The 26048-nt window shown below is 35.7% G+C and overlaps 1 protein-coding gene across 1 annotated transcript in view; it reads right to left on the bottom strand.

The window, feature by feature from the left end:
• TXK (TXK tyrosine kinase) overlaps positions 1-25390 on the bottom strand; it is a 49971-nt gene extending 24581 nt beyond the window's left edge. Inside the window, exons 1-6 of the mRNA XM_074273666.1 lie at positions 25221-25390; positions 11068-11116; positions 10687-10795; positions 9565-9770; positions 7799-7864; positions 4264-4318 (exon numbers count right to left, since the gene is read on the bottom strand). Of these exons, the coding sequence (XP_074129767.1) occupies positions 4264-4318; positions 7799-7864; positions 9565-9770; positions 10687-10795; positions 11068-11116; positions 25221-25236 (501 nt within the window). The 5' untranslated portion in view covers positions 25237-25390. The remainder of the gene's footprint in view (positions 1-4263; positions 4319-7798; positions 7865-9564; positions 9771-10686; positions 10796-11067; positions 11117-25220) is intronic.
• Positions 25391-26048: the final 658 nt, after the last annotated feature.

The raw sequence follows: 26048 nt of genomic DNA on the forward strand, positions 1-26048 counted from the left end.
GGATTATTTGCTGTTTAGGGGAAGGGAGGGAGAAAAATTTGAAACACAAGATTTGCAAGGATAAATGTTGAAAACCATCTTTGCATGTATTTTGAAAATAGAAAAAAAAACTATTATAAAAAAAGAATCAAGGGATAGTAAGTAATGAATTTGGCAGCAAGGTAGCCTGACTTCTAAACCTATTCTCTAGTTCTTGGGATTGTTCCATCTTTCCCTCCCCTCAGTCATATTGCCCTTTCATCTTTCATCACAGTAGAGAAAGTGGCTTTGTCTTCCTTACATAGATATTTCCCAAAGGCAAACAGTCAGAAGTATACAGAGGAGGAGGAACAGAGTGGGGGCAGATGAGATGGCACTCAAACAGAGGGAGGTTTGCAAGCATTTTGGAATGCAATCTCCTTGCCAGAAGAATTATTTCATTTTTTGAGTTTGTTTCCCCATTTCTTAGCATGCACTGTACAGTAGTAGCTAATCTAAAAAATGTTTATTGATTACCTGATTGAATGCAGTTCAGAAGCATGTTTGGGTTTTTAGGAGTCTGAATTGCAAGTACAAAAGGAGGTGAATTTATGGTAAAAAATTCTAGTAGATTGTTTCTAGCTTGTCATTTTAAATGGATATGTGGCAAACCCAGTGAAAAGTGCCACTTACCAACATGCCCTTGAGAATCCATTGGCCTAGATTCTGAGCTACTATGGCTTTTTGTGAGAATTGGATGAAGGTTTACTTTATACAGAGTTAAAATTTTAAAAAGCAGAGAAATGAAGCTTAAATTAGAAAAATGAAACTGAAACCTAAAAAATGAGATTTAAAAATTAGACTGACATGGAACAAAGGAAACACAACTTATAGAGGAAAACCATCTAGTAGATGCAAAAGGGTGTATATATACCCCTATAAGGATAAAAGAAAATAAGGGATAGGGTTGCTGAAATGTGGGGAATGGGGAATCTGGGACAGGACTATGGTGAAATAAGGTGAACACTGGAGATGTAATCAGAGGTAGGGACTCACTCAATGGGGGGAATTAGGCACTCCACATAGGCTGTAACCTATAGTCAATGGGGGCCATGGGGAAAGAACTTGTGCTTTGTGACAGGAAATAAAAGATTGTGCTTTTGAGCTTCAAGTATGTGTCTACTAGCTTAGACACCCATTTTTGCAAGAAAGTAAAATACATTCTTTTCTGAGATTTACATGAACTGATCTTAAGTGAAACAAGCAAAAGTAGGAAAACATTGTAAACAACAGTGAGTGCTATGATCACTTATGACAGAATTGATTTTCAGTAATTCAGTGATCCAAAGCAATCCCAATAAACACTGGATGGAAAAATACCATTTGCACTGATAAAGAACTATTCAGGGATTAGAATGTCACAGAGTTTTAGGGTGTGATGAACTATTTCAAATGAGTGTTCTTATTGTTGATCTAAGGAGCTGTCACAATTGTTTTGGAGATATAGCAGTACTAGACGATTATGGCATGATGATGAAGAAGAAGGAGGAAGATAATATCTTAATCTATACTTTCCCTCCCAACTTTTCCAAGTTCTCTCATATTTCAATATATCATTATAGCAATCCTGTGAACTGGGTAATCAGAAGGTGAAGGACCTATTCCATTGTGTCAATATTCCCTTTACTCTTTCTTTCTAGGAGGACTGGAGAATAGAGCAGGGTATTATATCTGTGTCAGACTATCAAATGCTTTGGTATGTTGCAAACTCTACTTTGGTGTACTTTGATCATAGAGATTTTCTAATTCCTTTTTTCCTATTTTATGACTGTGAAGACAGCATAGAAGGTACATTAATGGGTGGCAGAGAGAAGAGAAAAGGTAGTTAAGGTAATGTGTGAGTGAATATGTATATATATGTTTATATACACATGCATAACATATTTGTGTGTTTATATACATGCATATAAATACAAGGTGATGTTCCTTATTGCATCTTGGTCTACCCCTGCAAGCTCATAGTCTTTCAAAAAAAAAAAAGACTAAAAAATATTGGATTGAAAAAGTGGACTAAATTGAGCCATGAACTGAAGTCAATTGTGGGGAATCCTGCAAGATGTTGCATGTGTTGTCCAATGGATTGCTGGGAGAAGCTAGTCTTAATTTCCATTTCCTTAAGTATCTTCATTTCAGTCCTATCAGAATTATTTTGAGAGTTTCTCTTTTGTAAATATCCTTTGGCTACTACCATCCTTTTTGATCTTGGCAATCATTGTTAGAGGAACCTTGGGGAGACACTGCATAATAATTCTCTGATCTGTTCATTTGTATAACTTTCATGGATATAATGAAACAAAGAACTATGAAAATAACTTTTATTTCACCCACAAACTATTTGCTTGTTACAAAGTAGTTCAGGATTTCTGTCTGTTTTTCTCTCAGTAATCATAAAGTTCAACTTTGCTTTGGCCATATTTGTTGAAATCGGTAGCAATTTAGTAAATTTAAACAATGATCATTGGGTCCAACTTAAAGGCCATCTCAAGTATTCCATGGTACTATTTCTACTTCTCTGGTAGCTGAGAAAATCAAATATTGGATTTTATATATCTTATTTCATTCTGTAACCGATTATTTTGTAGTTGCTTAGTCTCTGAGTTCAATTCGGAAGTTTATGAGAGCAGAAGTTCATTTTTTCATCTCTGAGTTACTTTAAAATTCAGTTGCCTATAAATCACCTTATCCAAAAGAAGTGCATTATCTCTCTGTAGCCTTGTACAATTAGGGGAGATCTGTTATCTTACTAACAAGCCTTACAGAATGCAGATGGACACCAAGAAGTCTGTTATTTTTGCCCAACCAACAAGCAGATGTATTCTATAACTCAACTTTTTCTGATAACAGGATGGAAAGACAGGTGTTGCTAGCCTGAAATGTCAGGCCAATCATATTTCAGATTTTGTCCCTAGTCATACTATTTTCTGTCTATGATGCTCCCTGTTCTTCTTTTATATTTCACTATGTGAAGCTAGTAAACCTTACCTTGTAGCCTTTTTGGCTGAAAGAGTTGAGAAATCCATTTTATTGGTAATTATTTGTCTTATCAATAAATTGGACATATTTGGAACTTTGTGCCTCAGTTTATCTTTATTTTCAAACAACTAAGTCAAAGTTACTTAATTTAAACAAGGTTTTTACATAATTAGAAATCAGTGCTTTTCATTAAGACTTCAATTGGCATCTATGGTTGATATATTTTAAGTTATAGTTTTGTCCTTGTCCTATTAAGAATAACAGCACTGATATTCTGTAGTGAGCATTTGATAAATGAATGAATTGATGTCACTCACTCTCCAACTTTAAGACCAAAACAAAATTTTAGACATTAATCCCATGAAATCAATAAATATTTCCCAAAATACAGGAAATAACAATGGTCTGAATCTTAACACCTCGATTTTTTTCCCCCCTGAGGTAAATGGGGTTAAGTGACTTGCCCAAAATCACATAGTTAGGAAGTGTTAAGTGTCTGAGGCTAGATTTGAACTCAGGTCCTCCACTGCGCCACTTAGCTGCCTCAAACACAGATTTTTAATGAGTCAGGGGGAAGATCATGTGATTTGATTGTCCATTTAGCAAAGCTTTATATGTGGAAGAATTAAGCCTATAGAGCTGAGATGTTTTTAAAAACAGAAAGCTTTTTGACATGACTTTTTTTTTTTGGAGGCTGGGGTTAAGTGACTTGCCCAGGGTCACATAGCTAGGAAGTGTTAAGTGTCTGAGACCAGATTTGAACTGAGGTCTTCCTGAATTCAAGGCTGGTGGTCTATCCACTGTGCCACCTAGCTGCCCCTTGACATGACTTTATAATTGAATTATTTTTTATTGTTTTCAAAAGTATATTCAGTACTTGCTCTGCTTAAGTCACTATAATGATATTGGAAATATAAATATAGCATTGACCCTATTCTGGAGGAGTTTACAATTATAGGAAGGGAGGGAGGGAGGAATAAAGGGAATGAGGCAAGGAGGGAGGGAAGGAAAGTGTGTTAAAAATTATTCATTTGGGAATACAACTCTGATACCATGATGCAAGTTATTATTTGATTGAAAACATTATCTAACATAAAAACATTTGTTTGCAACTTTTCATAAATACTGACATAAAGTGAAGTGAATTTGCACTGAGAGAAATGAAGAAAAGAAATAACAAATAGGCCTTTTTGATTAGTAAAAATGCTTACAATAGTGTCTTGGAAATTTTTGTTCCTATCCACAGATTCACTCACAGTTTAATTGACTTACCTCTTGTCTCAATAGATCTTCTGCCTGATTCCTAGTGACATTTTTGTGATACCACCTATAATTTTATGAAATATCAATTACCATTCTAATATCATGAATGCTTTATTTTAAAACACACACACACACACACACACACACACACACACACACACACACACACCACCACACTTTTCCCTTTAGTTTTAAGGGCTACTTTTCATGACCATTTAAAGTGGTGTCCTTATTCAGAAATTCATTCATTCTTTTTTAAGTTTAGATTAGTTTTATTATAAACACAGGACAGATAAATACAACTCAAGTATATAACTAACTCTTTCATACTTCCAATTCAACTTTCTGAGATACAGGGGATTTGTTTAATAGTTTAAATGACATGATAGAGTACAAGAAGCTGGGATCTTAGGCATATATTTTCTTATGCTTAATCTAAGCTAAAGTGAAAAATTCCAGTTTTCCCTTTTTCCACCAAGAGCTGCTCAAAAACACCTTTATATGCTGCTCTGTTAAATTCTCTAAGATACCGCCTCTTTCAAACTTACCCTCAAACCAAATAATTCAAACATTAAAAAAAAAAAACAGCTTTAGCCTTCAAAAGAAAGCCTAAACAAATTATGCCTTTTTGTGAGTGCATACATGGGAAAACATCATAAGGTATGACAATTATGAGCCCAAAGAATAGACAAGCAGACAAAAAGAAAACAATCTTCTTTATGACCATGTAAACAATATTAGCCCCTGCTTAAAATCTTCAGTGGCTCCCCATTACCTACTCAAAAAACAAAACAAAACAAAAACAAAAACAAACAAGAAAAAAAAAAAAAAACCCAACAACAGCAACCAAAAAAAATGACAAATTTCCTAGCTTGATATTCAAGACCCTCAATAATCTGGCATCAATCAGACTTTTCTCCCCTTTCTTTAGATATTTATTAAGTATCTTTTTTATGTAAGGTTGCAGAGCAAGTGCTGACTTTCATTGGTAGAAAGTCTCTTCAACAGGGAATTTCCTATACCAATTAAATGACAGGTATAATCCCTCTTCCTTCCTTCTGTGTAACGTACTACGTATGTTCTGTAATGGGGATGATTAAAAACAACAAAATGTACATAGTCCCTTCTCTCAAGATTCTTTGAACCTCCTTGCATACTGATAAGTGTTGTCTCTTCAAAATGCTGAATTCCATTTTTAATACAATGAATGAAATAATTATGATGCTTGGGAACTTAATTTCCAATATAATTTTAGCAATTCTATAGTACTATGTCTCCATTAAAGTGATTCTCTGAGAACTCATTCAGGTAAGGAGATAGCCCCAGGGCTCTAAAAGAGCTCTGACCAGAGCCTCCTGAAAGGCTCCAAATATGGAGTTGAAGGAAGCCCATCATGCATGGTCTGAGAAGTGTCTGGAGGTTCATCACCAAGAAGTCAGCGACAGCAAAACATACAACTGTCCACTACCGTAGATGAAGGAGCCATGATTCACACTAAGGTGGCTATAATTACACTGATGAAATAATGGATTTTTCAAGAACTGAAGTATGATGCCATTTGTGTTGGGCACACTCCAAGTATTAGGATCTCTGAAGAAAAGGAGAATTTTAAAAAAAAGAAATCAGAGATGTTCATAGAAAACGGCATGACTACTTTGTTGACTACTCCCTGAAAATAAAATTCAAAGTTGTTGGACTAAGTTAGTTTAGGATCATATAATATGTATATATTCTAATAGCTAATGATGTATGCTAAAAATGTACCAGGTCTAATCATCTAAATTCAATTCTAGAGCAGAAAACAATCATAATTCACATATTTACAATAATAATTCAATATTTATATGACACTTTGAAGTTTACAAAGTACGTTACAAATATTATGTCATTTAATCCTCACACCACCAATCCTATTATTGCTATATTTGTCCTCATTTTACAGATGAGGAGACTGAGACAAATAGAAGTAAAGTGATTAGCACAATGCTGGGCACCAAAAAGTTACAGCTGATAAGTGTCTTAGGCAAGATACTTTGGGTTTAAATGTTTTACCAATATATTCTTTCTCTCCTTTCTCTGTCTTTGTCTCTCTCCTTTCTGTCTCAGTCTCTCTCTCTCTCTCTCTCTCTCTCTCTCTCTCTCTCTCTCTCTCTCTCTCTCTCTCTCTCTCTCTCTCTCTCTGTCTCTGTCTCTCTCTCTCTCTGTCTCTGTCTCTGTCTCTCTCTCTCTCTCTCTCTCTCTCTCTCTCTCTCTCTCTCTCTCTCTCTCTCTCTCTCTCTCTCTCTCTCTCTGCCTGTCTCACTTTCCAATTGAGAATTTCCACTTCCCAAAGAACTTAAAACAAAGACGTATAGTTAAAGCAAACAAATCAATGCATTGGCCATGTCAGAAGACATGTGCCTCATTTCACACCTATATTCCACTAACTTTTCAGACAAGAACTGGAGAATGTTCTTCACCATTTGCTTTCTGAAGCCATAATTGATTGCTGCATTGATCAGAGTTCTGAGGTCTTCCAGAGCTATTTTCCTGAACATTACTGTGATCCATCATGGTCGCTTGAGTACTTCATGCATAATGTCCCAGCACCTCTCACCCATTTATATGGCTCTTGTCAGTTACATTAAAAACTCCTAAGTGCCTCCCACCTTCCAAAGTCCTACATGGATGTCCCCTGACAAAATGTGCTTGGACTAGAATTAGGAGTTCTTAACATGAGCTCTATGAACTGGTTTTTAAAAATATTTTGGCAACCATCTTTCACTATAATTGCTTTTCTTTGCAATTCTACATATTTTATTTTATGCATTTAATAGCATGATTTTGAGAAGGGTTTCATAGGGCTAGAATGCCAAGAATCTAAACTAGATCTCTAAGACTACTTTAAGCTCTAAAATATAATAAGGATTCTGATATGCATTTGCTTAATTCTTCTATTCTACAGAAATAAGTCTTGGTTTGGCTTTACCTAAAAAATACATTTTCCACTGGGGAGTAAATTTTGTTCAACTTACCATTAATTCAAATATTCCGCATTCCATTTTTAAATGTATTTTGCCTAATATTTTCTTTACTCTATTCATTATTTAAATAGTTAAAAAGAAGATAAGTTGAAAAATTATAGAGTACAAAGTATTATAAATAGTAGAATATCTATAAAGTATTATAAAGTTTACATAGCACTTCAAATTTGTAAAGTCTTAGTTTCTATTTCTTAAAGATAAATTTTAATCTTAGGGCAAATGGCAAATTAAGATGAGTATTTAAAAAAAAAAAAAACAACCTATCTCTTCGACAACAAAAGTGGTTCCACTAAAAGCCTATCTTAAAAACAACAACAACAATCTGAAAATCACATTTCTAATTCAACACTGAGAAAGATTTCTGATAAGAAATTTACCTGATTACTAAAACTATTCAAGGTATTACTTCCTTTTTCAAAAACAAAAACCTCAACCAATTGTTCTACTCATACCTAATAACTGCTGAACTTTACTCAAGTTTTATGAATGGATTAAAAATTGTATTTTGAAAGAATACTTACTCATATATTTCTAAATTGGTCAACTTGTATTCTGTCACATAATTGCTAGGGATTAATCCTTCTTTCCTAAAACAAAAATAACAAAAGACAATGTTTGTGTGAGTATGCATTTATAATAATGAACAAAGTTATAATAATATTAACAAAATAATCACATAACTTAGAATTGAAAGAAACCTTAGAGGTTATCTAAATTCAATTCTTTCCCTTTACACATAAGAAAATTGAGACCCTGAGAGATAAAGTATCTTGTCTAAGTCACTTATGTAGCAAATATCTGAGCTGGGAGTCAAAGCAAGACTCTTTGCTTTCAAATCAATGTATTTTCATGACCACCATGCTACCTCTCATATTTATGTGCCATCTGATAATTATGTTCTTCACCTTGTCATGTAAAGAGGATATTATTATTATTATTGCTTATAGATAACTCTGGGAGTTATACCAAGCTGGTATGGAAATATTAATAAATTTAGTCAGAAAACCTAGAGTGGAATTTTTTTCTGTAACAATATCCAAGTAATCAAATCATTAACCCTCTTTTTCACCATCTGTAAAAGACAGGAATAAACTAGATGACCTCTAAGTTCCTTTTCAATTTAAAATCTTATAACCAAAAAACCCCCAAAAACAAAACAAAACAAAAAAAACCTCACCAATCAGTTGACAGGTATTTATTAAGGCCTCAGATGCCTATAAGATAAGGATCCTATAATATTAAAGCTGAAGATTTAAGGAAAAATTTCACATCCTTGACACTTTGGGATAAAACTGACCTGAAGATCATTCTATATCTCTTTGATGGTGTTACTGTGCAACCCAACAAGCCTGCAATAAACTTGAGAATTAAGCTCTTGGGGCTATTCCATGTGAAGAGTGAAAGCTTAGAAGGCCTACTTTTAATCAGAGCTACATTCATAACATGGCACGTTGTTTTTTGTTAGTTCTTTGTTCTCAAAGACAACCATGACATCAGGAAGATGATGCCATACTAAGCAAGTGAGCTGGATTTAAGTGAGGGGAGGGCTGTGCAACGTTACCTCCCTCACTTTCCCCTCCAGAGCCATCTGGGTCCAGTGGCCAGATATAGAACAGGACACCTGGAGATGGCCCTGGATGCAGTGACTTTTTTAAGCTAAGATTTTTCAACAGGTCTCACTTTGACTGACGCAATACCCATGTTGATAAATCTAGGTAAGAAGGAAATGAGGAAAAGAATGGTCTTTCTTACCTAGTCAAAAGTAGGTAAATACACAAACAAATAAGAAATCAATCTGAGAGGGAAAGATTGAGGTTTCTAGTTAAAACAGCCATGAATTCATTTGTTAGAGAATTTCCAGAAATGAGGAAGATGATGTACTCAAGTCTACACATTTCTCCAGAGATGGATGATTCAGTTTGGTGATAAAAGATACACTGGGAAAGGCCAGCTGTTTTTAGCTGCTGTGTAAAACTAGTTAGTTTTCATTGGACAGGAAGTTTCCTTGACAATTGGAGGGAAGAAATGCATGAGAGACAGAGTCAATAAACAAGATTTCTCTATATCACTGTTTCATATATATGTGTGTGTGTGTGTGTGTGTGTGTATGTGTACATATATAAATATGTGTATATATACATATACAAAAATATGTATATATATATATATATATATATATATATATATATATATATATATATATATATATATATATATATATATATATATAAATAAATAAATATATGGCAAATGACTAGACAAGCTTGAAACTAGACGCTCATCTTACCCCGATTGATCTCTTGCCCTCCACCAATGAGGGTTGTGCTTCTCTAGTACCAAGTACTCTTCTGCTCTCTTTAATGCTAAATTGCAGGATTCCCTGGGAAGGAAGTCATAGAGAGCTATCACTCGGATCTTCTCTCCATGACCTTCCCCTTGTGGAAGGGGTGGCAAGGGTCTTCTTTTGGATAGCTGAACATGTTCCCTGTTTGACTGTAGAAAATAAAACCAAAGGAATGATATTTGGATATATTTTATCACTCAATCTCTGATTTTGTCAGAGTCGGTAACCCCTGTTATAGGGACTCCTTCCACCAATCACAGATGCAACATCCACTATGCCCAGTGATTTTGTATGGAACCGGGGACATAAAAGTAACTTGTCGAGAATCACATAGATTATCAATGCATAAAATTTGATTTCAGCTCTTCCTGACTCCATGCCTAGTATTCTTGCTACCAGGCTATATAATTCTAGTGGTGATTATTATTATATATCCTTCTTTATAGTTTGAACTCTGAGGTCCATGCCCCTCGAGATTCACAGTTCTATCATCCAGGTGAATGTAAGCATAAGCCATATAAGAGTTTTGGCTAAAATTTTCAGTAGAAGGAGTTTCCTTATCAGTGCCATCACATGTATAGTACTTATTCCTGTCCCCACCCCATTCCATACCACATATTATTTATACACGGTGAATATTGATGAAAAGACCATGGATTCTCTGTCAATATCACAATGGTTATTTTAAGTAAAAAATCTTTACAATTTTTCAAATCTTGCTCTGATTTATGGAGATTTTTTTCTGTTTTTACCTCCTGCAAAATGAAAGCCAGCTATCAACTTTCACTCATATACTTGCATTTGGGCTCATCACATTTCCATAGGAAACTTTTTTTTTCTCATCACTGAAATAAAATCTTATATTGAGCAAAAAAAGCCTTATCAGATATGATGTTGTCCTGCTCCCTTCAAATTCCTAATTTTCAAATTCTAAATTCTGAATAAAAGCATAGTGGATTATTTCAAACAAATTTCCTTGTTTTTTCTCCTTTATTTTAGAGGGGAAATTTGAAAAACAAACCTTTTCACTGATATTCTTCCCAAAACAAATGGTTACCTACTCACTCTGTTCTTATGAGTAGAGACATACAGCAGCGGCTTTGAGTACCACTTGTATTCTTCACTTGAGTTTCCATCATTGTTCAGATTCATTTGTGTTCTCACTTGTCTGGTGCTGATGAATAAAAATGTGTCAAATGAATATACAAAGATATCCGCACAAATATACTAAAAATGTACCAGTAAGTAGAAAAATGGAAACTATTTTCAATAAATTTTATATGTAGATATTATTTTTAAAAAAAGAAATAATCTTTCAAAAAGGGGGGATAGAGAAAACAAGGCTAGTAGATTAGATTGTATTATTTGGGTGGTCAGAAAATATTAATTAATGAATAATAGCACTTTATAAAGTTAGTGAAAAACTACATCTTAAAGTTAATTTACCTCTTCTGAACCGAGCAACAGCAACAGAAAATTGACTGGATGGTATTATCTGAAAGACAGAACATTTTCAGCTATTAAAAAAATGACAACCAACAACCAGATATTAGATGGATAAAACTAATTTCAATAGACAGAGAATTCCTTAGGGGATTGACAATAATTATGTCTAAGAAGAATATCTTTGAATTATATATGTCCAACAAATGACAAGGCTTATTCACTTTGTCACTTGTGGTAATAGGAAATTTGGGCCTAAATTAGAAAAAGTGGGTTGTATGACACCCTGGTTAATGTGGTTTCCTTTCTCAAGACTCCCACCCCCTCAGTTTGGTTTACATATTTCCTTTAGCTTGCTGATAGTAAATCTCCATTGCACTCTTTTATCTAATTAAACATTAGAACAATTAGGAAAAATTATAACAGAAGCAACATGGTAGCACCTAGGGCCTTAGAATTAGAGTTAGCAAGACTTGGATTCAAATCTCATCTCAATCATTTTTGCTAGCTTACTCAGGAAGATGAGTCTTCCCAGCTCCAGGCCGGGTTCTCTATCCACAGCCCTAGTTGCAACTTTGGTTCTGAGTTCAGATGTGGCCTTGGACACTTATTAGCTGTGTGAACCTGGGCAAGACACTTAACTTTTGTTTGTCTCAGTTTCTTTACCTGTAAAATGAGGAAAATAATAGCATCTTTCTCCAGGATGGGTTATGTGAATCAAATGACAATAATTGTAAAGCATTTAGCACAATATCTGGCACATTTATAAACATTAGTTAGCTATTATTATTATCGTACTAATTCTTTTTTCTTTTATCATGCTAATTGTTAACTAACATCTATGAATATCATTTGAATAAAGATATATCAAAGAATATTTAAAGGTCTCAGATAACTTACTAAGGTTTTATGTTTCAAAGGAATTGTCATTCTCCATGAAATCACAGATTCAGGTAAAAAGTAAAGTTCAGAAGGCTTAACAGCAGGCCTTCAATAGCAACACCTCTTTAGCCTGAGTGTGGACATTGAAGAAAAACTGAGGCAGGAGCGTTAATTTAATAAATATTTAGAAGTTTCAACGACATGGGGGGCATTGTGCTAGGATTTCAGGTATATAAAGATAAAAAATTAAATAGTCCCTGCCCTTAAGGAGATTACAAATCAATGATGGAGAAGGGGAGATAAATAACCAACTAAGTAATAACAGTTGGTATTTATACAATATCTTAGAATTTGCCAAGTATTTTGCATACATCATTGGATTCTCATAAGAACTCTGTATTGTTCTTGTTCAATCTTTCAATTGTGTTTAGCTCATCGTGCCCATAACACACCAGGCCTTTCCATCATCCACTGTCTCCAAAGTCTGTCCAAGTTCATGCTCATTGTTTCCATGACTCCATCTGCCCTTCTCATCCTCTGCCATCCCCTTTTCCTTTTGCCTTCAATTTTTCCCAACAATAGGGCCTTTTCCCATGAGCCCCATTTTCTCATTATGTGGTAAAAGTATTTAAGTTTTAATATTTGACTTTCCTGTGAATAATCTGAAATAATTTATTTAAGTATTGAAGGATTTTATCTCCTTGTTGACCAAGTGACTCTCAAAAGTCTTCTCCAATACCATAATTTGAAAGCATATCTAGTGCTCAGCTTTCCTGATAATCTAACTCTCATAGTCATATATTTCTATTGGAAAAACTATAGCTTTGACCATCCAGACCTTTGTCAGCAGTGTCAGATCCCTGCTTTTAAGTAAGCTGTCCAGATTTGCTATAGCTTTCTCTGCAAGGATCAAGCCTCTTAATTTCCTGACTGCAGTTGCTATCTGCAGTGACCTTTGAGCACAAAAATGTAAAATCTGATGCTGCTTCTATTTCTTCTCCCTCTGTTTGCCAGAAAATAGTGGGATCAGTTGCCAAGATCTTAGCTTTTTTATGTTAATCTTCAAGTCAACTTTCATACTTTTCCTTTTTCACCCTCATCAAGAGTCTTCTTAATTCTTCCTTACTTGCTGCCATAAGAGTAGTATCATCTGCATTCCCGAAACTGTTACTATTTCCCAAAGCAACATTACTTCTGGCTTTTGATTCAACCAGCCTTGCATTTCACATGATGTACTCTGCCTATAAGTTAAATACACACAGCTTTATTGTATTCCTTTTCTGATCTCAAACCAATCAGTTCTGTGTTCAGATTTGTTACTTTTTGGCCCCCATACTGGTTCCTCAAGAGACAAATCTGGTACTCTCATCTCTTTGAGGACTTGCCACATTTTGCTATGATCCATACAGTCAAAGGTTATATGGCAGCTGTTATTAATATTCCCATCTTACAGATGAAATTGAGGCTATAACAGAATAGGTGACTTTTGCAGGGTCACGCAGCTAAAGTGTCTGACACAGGATTGGAACTCAGGTCTTCCTTGCTCCAGAAAAGTAAATTAGAAGTTTTCATATTTCAAGGGGGAGAGAAGGTTAACTTGTGGAGTTGGAAAGAAGAAGATGAGATATTAAGACATTGTCAGAAGTGTGACACCAGTGTTAGTTCATGAAAGAAGCCAGTGATTTCAAGAGACAGAGGGGAGTTCTAGACAAAAGAAATGGCAAGAGATCATCTATTGTTTATAGAAAATAGCTAGCAGAGAAGTTTGACTTGAACAGAAAGTGCATGAAGTCACTTAATAGGAAATAACGGAAAACAGATTGAGAAGGAACTATTTTTAATTTTTTTTGTATGTATGGTTGTTATTCAAGGTAAGGAAGTACCCTTCCCTCTCCCAATCAATCATTTAACTGATAAACCTTTATTAATTGCTTCCTGTGTAGCAGATCAACTGTTCTGAAGGTTATTCCTTTAGAGAGCAAGGAAATACCTTGCCCAGAATCACATGATCAATACATCTAATAGGCAGGTCTTTCTGAGAGTAGGGCCAACCTCCCTTTTATATTCCTATTCCAAACCCGACAGGGAGCAGATCTTTAATAAAATACCTATTGATCAATTGTATCTCAGGGGTAATGGAAGCTTCAGAGGGCATTTCTAAGAGGCTGCAGGTGAAGATGGGGTCGGTTAGAAGTGAGAAGGAAGGGGAAGGGGTGGCTGGAGATCAGAAGTCTTTTGTAGTCCAAAGAGGAAGAGGCCACTTTTGTTCTGAGCAGTTAGCACAAAGATCCATCCTATGAAAAATTTCCCTAAGATGTGTGAAGGGGTGTGGGCAGTTGTTATATCAGTGCTGATTTTACACAGAAACAGACCATGGCCCTTGTGTGAACTTAAACACACACATACACATACACACACACACACAAATGTACATACATACACACCAGATATGCATACACATATACAAATACACACATAAACGTATAGCACAATTCAAGAATTATGTGTTTCCAGACAAAACTATTTGTAGTAAACAAATTTGCAAAACCTTGTGTTCTAATTCCCTTCCTTCTCTCACTCCTTCCCGAAGAGGGCAAATAGTCCAATGGTAGAAATATATGTTAAATCCAATATATGCATACATCTTTTTACAAATTTGTATTGTATGTATGTACATATATGTATTCCAAGAAAAATCAAATCAAACAGCAAAAAAATTAAGTGAGAAAAAAATAAAATGCAAAGGTGATTTGAAATTTTCATGTCTTTCTTTAAACTCCCATTTCACAGGAAAAAAAAATCTATTCTCTGAAATAAGAAAGCCAAACTTCAGGCAATAGCAGAGATTAGTTTCCAGACCTACAGGTGTCCAGAAGGTAAATAGCAATGTAAAAGTGTAAAAATGTCTGGAATATATGTTAAAGGAGAGACATGATTGTGATTATCAAAAACAAAAACAAAATGGTACAATGGAAAAATACTGGACCCAAATATATCTTTGAAGATCTGTTTCCCTATCTGCAAAACAGAGGTTGAACTAGATTACCTCTAAGGATTCTTCCAGGTATAGATGTATAAAGCTTCTTTCAAGGCGCTCACCCTCTAACTGGGGAGAGATCAAAATGTACTCAAGAGAAATAGGACAGGCAGTTCTCCTATGGTTATTACACAAGTTAGCATAGGGCTAGACCCTAAGCCATATGAGTTTATATAAGCAATAAGAAGAAGTGCCAGTTTTTCCTTTGGCTCACTGCAGCCTTTCCAACCTACCCCTCTTCTGCTCAGAAAAAACAAAACAAAACAAAACAAAAAAACCTTTTATCAACTGTCCTCTCAACCTCTCCCTTTTTGGCATTATTAAAAAGCTGTAAAGAAAAGCTCTCTCACTCCATCATAAGCGCTCTAGAATAACTAGTATTAGGGTTGAAAGTGTTTTTCTGGTCAGAACTCTGTGCCTTCTAAAAGATCTAAGGACCTGGGAATTCAGACAGACCAGGTGGATCTTCACCATCACCCCTGAAATCACCCCAATGTACAAGTACAAATCTCACCCTGGAACTGGTACAAAGATCCTGAACGCAATTAAGAAGAGTAAATAATAAGCTCCTTTGTCAATACTGCTTTCTTCCTCCCTCTTGATATCTATGCTTCCCCACAGCCTGCACTCTAGGAGTTGGCCTTTGAAAACAAAGGACTTACTCGGGGAGCAGTGAATTGAACCCCGGAATGGAGTCCAAAAGATCTGAGTTCAAATCCAACCTCAAATACCCATTAGCTGTGTGAATCTGACCAAGTCACTTAATCCCTGTTTGCCTCAATTATCTCATCTTTGAAATGGAGATAATAATAGCTCACAGGATAAAATGAGATAATTGTGAAGTACTTGGTATATGGTGTTATATAAATATTATTATTATTATTATTAATTACTGATTTCATCGTCTAACCTTTGAGTGAAAAGCAAATGCCATTGAACCAAAATAGTTTTTGCTGAGGATTTATAGGCTGAGAAGGGATGGAACCTCCAAAGAGGGATGCTGAAATAGATTGAGAGCTAAGGGCAGAGTAAAGCTTAGAAGGAGCATATCTTTCTGGATCTTTCTCATGCAGGATTACACAAGGAAGCATCATTTTATTTGAAGTTAATCACTGAGACATGGCACATCCATTTAAAAATGTTTTATTGATACCTTGGGGTTTTTTTTAAAGCTTTTTATCTTCAAAACACATGCATGGATAATTTTTCAACATTAACCCTCAGAAAACTTTCTTTTCCAATTCCCCTCTTCCCTCATTCTCTCCCCTAGATGGCAAGTAGTCCAGTATATGTTAAATATGGTAGAAATATATGTTAAATCCAATATATACATACATCGTTATACAATTATCTTGCTGCTCAAGAAAAATCAAATCAAAAGGAAAAAATGAGAAAAAATAAAATGCAAGTAAACAACAACAAAAAGAGTGAAAATGTTATGTTATGATCCACACTCAGTTCCCATGGCCCTCTTTGGATGTAGATGTCTCTCTTCATCACTAAACCATTGGAACAAGTCTGAATCATCTCATTGTTGAAGAGAGCCACGTCCAATAGAATTGCTGTTGTCATGTATAATGATCTCCTGGTTCTGCTCACTTCACTTAGTATAAGTTCATGTAAGTCTCTCCAGGTCTCTCTGAAATTATCCTGCTGGTCTTTTTTTTATAGAACAATAATATTCCATAATATTCATGTACCACAACTTATTCAGCCATTTTCCAATTGATGGGCATCCACTCAGTTTCCAGTTTCTTGCTAGAAAGGGCTGCCACAAACATTTTTGCACATGTGGGTCCCTTTCCCTATTTTAAATTTCTTTGGGATATAAGCCCAGTAGAAACACTGCTGGATCAAAGGGTGTGCACAGTTTTAAAGCTCTTTGGGCATAGTTCCCAATTGCTCTCCAGAATGGATAGATTTGTTCACAGTTCCACCAACAATGTATCAGTGTCCCAGTTTTCCTATACCCCCTCCAACATTCATCATTATCTTTTCCTGTCTTCTTAGCCAATCTGAGAAGTGTGTCGTATGATACCTTGTTTTTATATTAATGTTATTACTCTTTTATGAGGAAGAAAAAGAGTTAAAGTAAACTAAAATGAAGGCTTTGAATGACACTATATGCAACAATGTATACTTATAGTCTACCATCCCTTACTAGGAGGAGAAAAGTATGTTTGATGACCAGTTCTTTGGCTAAAAAAAAGTTAGACATAGGGTAGGATTTAAATTCTAATATCATCATAGTCACTATGAAGATATTTCTCCTGCTTCTGCTTTCTTTAATTTATATCAATTCATAGAAATCTTCTGTATGTTTTTCAATTCTCCACATTTGTAATTTCTTATCAAACAAGTATCCTATTATATTCCTTTCCTACAGTTCGATGAGTGCCCATTTTGTTTCCAGTTCTTTACTATCACAAAAAGGCGAGGACTTTTTAAAAACATAAGTCCTTCAAATTCACTGAGACAGCTATCATTCCCCTACATTAACCTGCGATTTTCAATTTCTAATGCCATTGCCATCCTATTTTCCATTAGCAGGAATAATAAAAATCTTGCTTCTATATATAGGACATTAAAGGAGAGTATTACTCAAACACATCTGACAGTTTAACATTCACAGAAAGCTCATTTATTTCTGTTATGTATTTTTTTAAAAAACACTTGGGCTTTGGCCAAAGCTCTGTAACGTCCCTAAGGAAGATGAAAACCCAGCAGGGAGAGAGGTGACTATTTATCAGTCCATCCTCTTGCCTTGCTACAAGATGGGAGCCCGCTTAACCTCTGCCTGCCCTGAATCCCTGCTGCCCTCCTCCTCATCCTCCAACAAACACCGCCCATTGTGCTCTTTGTCTTGGCAAACCAGGAAAAGGGAAATCCATCCTGCTGCAATCTCTCTGAGCCTTAGAGATTTGGCCAGTAAGTCTGAGGCGAGAGAGGTGAAAGGCGAGACAGCCCATCTCATTTTGCTTAACATTTGTTTTCTTCCCCCAGAAGGCCTTCCAAGCTTTGTAAAGGCCCTCTCCATCCTTTCTCATCTCCAGAAGGTGAATCCCAAGGACTTTCCTTCTACATCCAAAGGGGGCTGCTTTAGGTCTTTGTCATCACTAGAGGGAGGCAGAGGACAGCAAGAAGGGACTGCAGACTTTCCAGACTTTATACTTGCATTATCTGAAACCCTGTCACTCCTGGAAGCAGGCTTGGCCATCTGGGCTCAGTTTCCCGTATCCTAATAGTTACATTAGCTTCTGTCATTCTGGTTCCCCAGCTGAGGCTCTAAATTTTCTTTCAAAATTTATATTTATTTTTAATTTTATTATTGATAATATTATCAATTCCACAGCTAAAATTTTTTCTACCCTAATCTGGTCACGTCAACTGAAATTTTAGGATTTTTATAAGGTGGGACATTTTAAAAGAATTAAACTTAAGGGGGTTTCAGCAATAATTAAATTAATTTTAAATTAAATCGGCTTCTCGGTTGATTCCACTGTTTTGTGTTAACATATGAAGATTTTCTGATAGGAAGAAACATTTTCTAATATTTATATTGGTTCAGTAGTTACACATAATCTGGTTGCATGATGGTAAAGCAAAGGTATATGGGGAAGGAAGTAGTTTAATGGAAAAACCATCCTCCAAAGACCATGGACCATGAAGAGAAACTCTACTAATGGAGAGTCCTGACATTATGAATACAAAAAAGCTGAGAACTTTCAGGGAATGGGATGATGATCTGAAGAAACCACCAGATATGAAGATGAGAAAACGCTTGTGCTAATTGCTGCAGATTATTTAAAAGAAAAATGTGTCTATGGATAGCAAAAATCAAGTAATTCAGATGAGGAAATGCCTGAAGTGGCCAGAGATTTGACTTTAAAAGACCGCTTGTAGCCTCTTCCAATTCTAAAACCTGTGTGATGTTTACAGGGGGATATAGTACATAAATTAGTGATTTAGTTTAATTATTTAACTCTTTAGTTACCTCATTCAAACTCTTAATAAAAGTTTAGAGCAAAAGTTCTTAATCTTTTTGTGTCGGGGATTCCTTTAGCTATCTGGAAAAGTCAATGGGCTCTTCCTCAGAATAATATTTTAAACAATCAAAGGAAATACTGAATTTCATTTAGAGATTAATGAAAATAAAAGTATAATTTTTCCCCTCTCCAAGTTTCAAGGATCCTTTGAAATCTGTCTGTGCACAACCCTTGCATTAAATTATCCAGTCAACAAAGGAATAAATATTTATTAAGCACTTACTATGAGCAAAGAATTGCCCTAAGAACTAGAGATAAAAAGAACACAAGAGACAGTTCTTGCTCTCAAGGAACTCTGTTTAATGTCAAAGACAACATGTAAACAATTATGTACAAATTATATATACAAACAGATACACATACACACACACACACACAGAGGATAAATTGGAAATAATCAGGAGAGGAAAGGCACTAGAATTCAGGGAAATCAGGAAAGGCTTCTTGTAAGAGATGGACTTTTGGCTAGGAGTTTAAGGAATCCAGAGAAGCAGAAATAAGGATGGAGAATATTCCAGGTATGGGGGAGTGGTGAGATGGAGTATGTTGTTTGAGGAAGATCAGTATCCCTAGACTGAAGAGTAATAAGATATAAAAAGCCTGGAAAAAAGAAAGAAACCAGTTTTTCAAGTTCTTTGAGGATTTTACATTTGACCCTGGAGATGATAGGGAGCCAGTAGAGTTTATTTGGGGGTATGATGCAGGATAAAGTTTATTGATATGGATGTGATGTGATCAGAGCTGCACAAGATCATTTTGACAGCTAATGACAGAAGATGAACTGGAATGGGGAGAAGATTTGTGAGAGGAAGATCAACCCACAGGCCATTGCAGTAATCCAGATATGAGATTATATCACCTAGCAGAAAGCAGGCTGATAGATTAATGAAACACAAAGCTACTAAGTTTTAAGAAACAAGAACAAGGCAACCTACCAAACCACAGAGCAGGTCTGATGGTTCATGGGGCCCCTAAGTAAGAAGAGCCTTGAGGAATTGGGGAACTATATAAAGGCTGTGGACAACTTAGAGAGTCTTCAAAAAGGAATAAGAAATCACTGATAGGACTTTCTCTTACTAAAATATGCTCTACTTTTTTCTGTGGCCAGCCCTGAGGTTCTTGTCTCTGTACTTGCGGAAGGGCAATTCATTTTTTTTACAAAAAACAGCCGGTGCAAGCAGACATTTTTTCCCAGCCTCCCTCTCTCTATTCTCCTTCCTAATATTTATTGAAAATGTTTTCTCTAATCTCTCTTCCTTCTATAAATTTCACCTTCTACTATCATCAAAGGGAAATTACTCTTCTTGAAAAAGTATGGGAATTAAGGTACTTAGAGATAAAGTCATTTTCCAAGGTCACATAGCTAAAACAGAATTCATATTAGTGACCCCTTGACTTCTGACACTTAGGCTGGTGTTCTTTCCATGAACACCATATCCCCAAGAGGCAGTGCTCCAGAAATACTGGGCTCATTATTATATATTTGGTTCAGCAAATGACTTCTAATCCCATCTATACTAAGAAGTGCCCATGTAAAATAATTCAGCCTAGTTCCAATGGTCATGTGATAAAGAGAGCCAGCTACACTCAGTGAGAGATTGTGGGAACTGAGTGTGGATCACAACATAGCATTCTCACTCTTTCTATTGTTTGTCTGCATTTTGTTTTCTTTCTCATTTTTTTCCTGGTTTGATTTGATTTTTCTTGTGCAGCGAGATAATTGTATAAATATGTACACATATATTGGATTTAACATATATTTCTACCATGTTTAACAAATATTTACCTACTTGCCATCTAGGTGAGGGGATAGAGGAAGGGGGGTGGGGATTGGAACACAAGGTTTTGCAAGGATTAATGTTGAAGGATTATCCATGCATATGTTTTGAAAAATAAAAAGCTTTAATAAAAAAAAATTTTAAGTGCCCGTGTAACATTAAGTATGCCATTTACTTTCATCTATAAAATGAAACTTGGACTTTGTGACATCTAAGGTTCCTTTCTAAATCTAAAAATTGGAAAAGGAAGTCACTATCTCCTGGATGAAAATTACAATGACCTTTGAAGGAATATTAGAGATTATTTTATAGCCCAACCCCCTTACAATTAATAAAGTCATGGAGAAGGAAGAAATGCCTTCCACTCTCCTAATATGAGGGCTGACATATACTTTGCTTCTCACTGACACTTCTTAAGCATCCCCTTCACCATTCTCTCAATAACATTCCCTCTTTGGAAGACCAGATTATTGGTTTCTACCACCCACTCCCAATCCTTGTCATTTTTTCCAGATCTCCAGGACATTTTCCTTGAAAGCAAGAAGACAATTAATCTGATCATTTTATTTTTCATGTACCCATGAGAGCATTAGAAAATATTCTCAACTATATTTTTCATGAACTAATGAGAGTGTTAGAAAATATTCTCAACTAAGATAGTATAATCACCTGAAACAGACCCAGCCTCAGGTAGAAAATCCAAGAAAGTGATTCTAGGAAGGGGAAAAACTATATAGGGTTGGTGGGGCCAAGAAACGGTGTCTCTCCAATCATACCTTATAATCAGTTCTCTGTTCTTTTCAAACTTATTACCTCCCTGTTTGGGATAGATGACTTAAGTTTCTCTTAGTTACCTTTAAACATAAAAAAAAAAAAAAAGCCCCAACCACTCATCATTTGTGTTGGGAAATAGGCATGTGTGGTAAAAGTGACTTCTCTGTAATATTTCTTGGTACTATTACAGAACAAACATTTATTTTACTCAGAAGAGAATGAAGTCATATCTAGGTGTTACCCATGATGAAAGTAAAACTTTTTTTTCTCCTTCTAGAATCATAGCCCCCAAAAAGTGGAGATGATAGTGGATGATTTATCAATTCTATATTCCATAGAATTAAAAAAACAATTATTTAAAAATATATCCATTACAAGTAATCTATTTCTCAACATACTTGTTATTAATAGTAATAATAAAATTAACATTTATATAGCATTTTAGGGTTTACAAAGACTTTTTCAAATGTTATAAAATTTTATCCTTACAACAATCCTAGGAGATAGTGTTTCTCATTATACATTATTGCACATAGCTAGTAACTATGCGAGGCTAGGTTTGAAATGAGAACTTCCTAGTTCCAGGTCTAACATTATGTGTGTGTGTGTGTGTATATATATATATATATATATATATATATATTTTACTGATTATTTTAATTCACTATGTCTTATATTTCACTATCAAGGTCACAGAATGAAGAATTTCAATCTTCTATCCATCACACAAGCTTTTAATAAGTGCCTACCACATACCAAGTATCCCATTAAGTTCTGGGAATTGAAAGAAAAATCATCTCCCTGCCCTAAGGGAATTTACATTTTAAGAGGAGACATCTTGTTAAGGATTAGACCAATGATTTAATTGACCTAATGAATGAGGAAACTCAATCTAACTGTAGCTCTGCTCTTTGTCAACAACTTACCTTTTTAGGAAATAACCTAGACCAGTAAAAGGTCTAAAGTCACACAGCCAGTATGTCATAGATGACAATTGAACACTTGTTCCTTGGAAGGAAAACTATAGCAAATCTGGACAGAGAACTAAGAAACTATCACCCAGCTGACAAAGGTCCATATAGTTAAAGCCACAATTTTTCCAGTAGCAATTCGTGGCTGTGAGAGTGCTCTACTATATAAGGAAAGCTGAACCCTGCAGAATTGAGATTTTCAAATTATGATGCTGGCTAGAGAGTCTCTTGGAAACCAAGGAGATCAAATCACTCAATAATTAAAGAAATCGATTTAGGCTATTCACTGGAAGCCCAAATACTGTAGCTGAACTTGAAACACTTTGTCCATGTAATGACAATATAGGTCTCATTGGAAAAGATTCCAATGTTGGGAAAGATTGAAGCAAAAAGAGAAGGGGATTGTAGAGGATGAGAGAGACAGATAAGAGTCATGGCAGCAACATGATCTTGGATAGACCTTGAGAGACAGTGAAGGATTAAAGGGCCTGATATGCTATGGCCCACGGGATCACAAAGAGTCGGTAAGACTAAACGACTCAATAATAACAACTTCCCAGCTCTGGGACCAGTTTTTATGCATTACCTCATAGGTGTGTGTGTGTGTGTGTTTGTGTGTATGGGTGTAAAATGTTATAAATCACACAATGTAGTTTTGGGGAAAGAAGATACTGTCAGCCGGGAGGATAAAGAAAGAGATGCCATTTGAATTGAAACTTTGAAAGAACTTAATGATTCTGAAAGTTCAATCCATTTATTTTACTTAAGAGGAAAGAGTTCCCAGGAAGCCCTTGTTTCCCCAAAGTCACAAGAGTAGTAAACAGCATGCATTTTTGTTTTTCATCCCAGGTCACTTTTACCTTCTGAATCCAATTCTCCCTGTGCAATAAGAAATTGAGTTCTACACACATATATTGTATCTAGGATATACTATAACATATTTAACATGTATGGGAATGCCTGCCATCTAGGGGAGGGGGTGGAGGGAGGGAGGGGAAAATTCAGAACAGAAGGGAGTGCAAGGGATAATGTTGTAAAAAATTACCCATGCATATGTACTGTGAATAAAAAGTTATAATTATAAAATTAATTTTAAAAACAGGGTAGTAAACAGCAGAAAGTATACCTGGTCACATATTGAAACAGGATTGGAAATTAGTCTCTTTATTTCCAAGCCTCTTTCTACTAAATGTGGTTCCAAAAATAATTTTTTTCTGGATGATTGTATTTTCATATACCACATTAAGACCTTAGGATGCTCCAGTGATTTTCCTCCAAAGTCTTAACAGTAAATACCTTAAAATCAAATGATTTTTTAAAATTTCATAACATACATATATATATATATATATATATATATACAGAGAGAGAGAGAGAGAGAGAGAGAGAGAGAGAGAGAGAGAGAGAGAGAGAGAGAGAGAGTGTGTGTGTGTGTGTGTGTGAGAGAGTCAAGATACTATTAGGAGACACCCTGTTTTCCAGAGCTAATACCCAGCAACCAAGTTATGCCTCACTTGACCTAACAACAGTGCTTTGCCCTCACCCTCTGGATGATCTCAGCCACAGAAAAATCCCAGAATTGTTCCATAAAATTACTGTATTGCTTTTGAGGTTGGGAAGGAAGACCCCAAAAGTTTTGAGGTCCCAGACTGGTATCGTGAGGTATCTCAAAAGAATTTGCATGCTTAAACTCATCTCCTAGTCAAGGGACAAAGTTTTATGGCAATAGTAATTGTCACACCATTGCAAAAACAGACTGTGAAAATAAGAGAATTTCAGTAGAGAAATAGAGGCAAGGTGATACATTTATCCAGCTTCGACCATAGATATGCTAGTTCTATGGCTCAACCGAAGGGCTAGGGAGTAGTCTGCGGAATTTGGTTCTCACTGACCAGATTATTGGTCAGCAATGAATTGAGGGGTCTTCTCAGGAATTTGATTATCACTGACTAGATCATCAGTCAGCAATGAACCGAGGAATGGCTCTGGAACTTGATTTCCCTTGACAAGATTCCCAGTCATCAATGAATTGAGTGGTCTTCACTATTTTTTCAGGAATTTGATCTGTGGGAGTTTCCTGAGGCCAGCAGCTATCAGATTAAGGAGTTTCCAAAGTCAGAAAATTTAGGACTACAGACTACAGTAGAACAGAAGCCTCCTCCCCAAGGTCAGGAGACCCTAAAACCCTCACTATATTTCCTTAGAATCTATACCATACCACCAGGTGGTCTCTGAGCTCAAACAAGTACAGTACCCTTGTTCCAGTCATGAAGTTCCTTCCATGAATCCAGATTGGCTCATTGTTGCTATTGCCCTTCATTGTTAAGGCCATAGCTCACTATGTTACCATTGGCATAAATATTAGATTTCCCCACACTGCCTCAGGTCCTCCAACTACGGGTGAGACCATGTGCCCCTCCTTACTTGCAAGCCATTTTTCTCACTTTGAAATTAAACTTATGTTTCATGCCCGACTTCTGTCTCTAGTCTGCTCTGTTCGGCTCTGACCGTCCACAGGTTAGAGGCTGCTTTGGTCCAGTTGACAACACATTACCCACACACAAGTTATCCTTGACATGTCATTGGTCAACCACTCGAGACAAATACTCCCATCAATTCCTTAGTGAATATACATTATTGAAAGCAAATGGCAAAATTTCTTACTTACAGGTGGAAAGAATCATTGCTGATGGAGCTCTCTTGTAGATGTTCACAAACCAGCCTTCACTTATTCAGCTACATGTGAACCACAGAACCATATACACACTTCCATCCCCCTTTTAACTGAAAACGTAGAAATAGTTTGTCACAAGCAAAAATTAACCCAACCTATCTTCCTGCTGTAAAAACCTCAAAAAGTAGCTGCATGCAAAGCATAGGGATGATGGCTTAATGATCTACATAAAGCAGTTGAGTGAATTTATATCTCTCTATCTCGATCTCTGTATACTTCTCAGTTCTCCAGTTACCATGGATAGCTTCCAATTATCCAATGGGATGACACAGAAATATTAGAGCTGGGAAAGAACATCAGAAGCCAATCCCCTTATTTGACAGTTGAAGAAACTGAGGCACAGAGTTAAAGTGACTTGTTCAAGATCACATAAATAGCAGTACCAGTTCTCCAGAAATCTATTTCAGTGTTCTTTCTACATAATTTTTAAGATAAGAGGATGAAATGGGGAAGTATTCAGTTCTTTTTAAAGTAAAAATCTTTCAACTGTCTAGCCACATGCTTGCAGCATATGCATTACATGATGAAACTAAGTCAGGTCTGGGTTCTATTAAACCCTAAAGACCTGAATCTAAAGGAAAATTCTGAAGAATTCATCTTGCCTTCCAGTTAGAGGACACTTTGATCTGTTTCCTCAATTCTACACAATGCATGCTTCTCAATGAATCACACTTTGGAGGTGAAATGAACTTTAAGAATAATCTAGTCCAATGATGTCAAATTCGGAAACAGAGGCCCCTAATCCACATATAGAAGTCCCTC

The sequence above is a fragment of the Sminthopsis crassicaudata genome, chromosome 6, assembly GCF_048593235.1.
Source record: "Sminthopsis crassicaudata isolate SCR6 chromosome 6, ASM4859323v1, whole genome shotgun sequence".
NCBI classification, from domain to species: domain Eukaryota; kingdom Metazoa; phylum Chordata; class Mammalia; order Dasyuromorphia; family Dasyuridae; genus Sminthopsis; species Sminthopsis crassicaudata.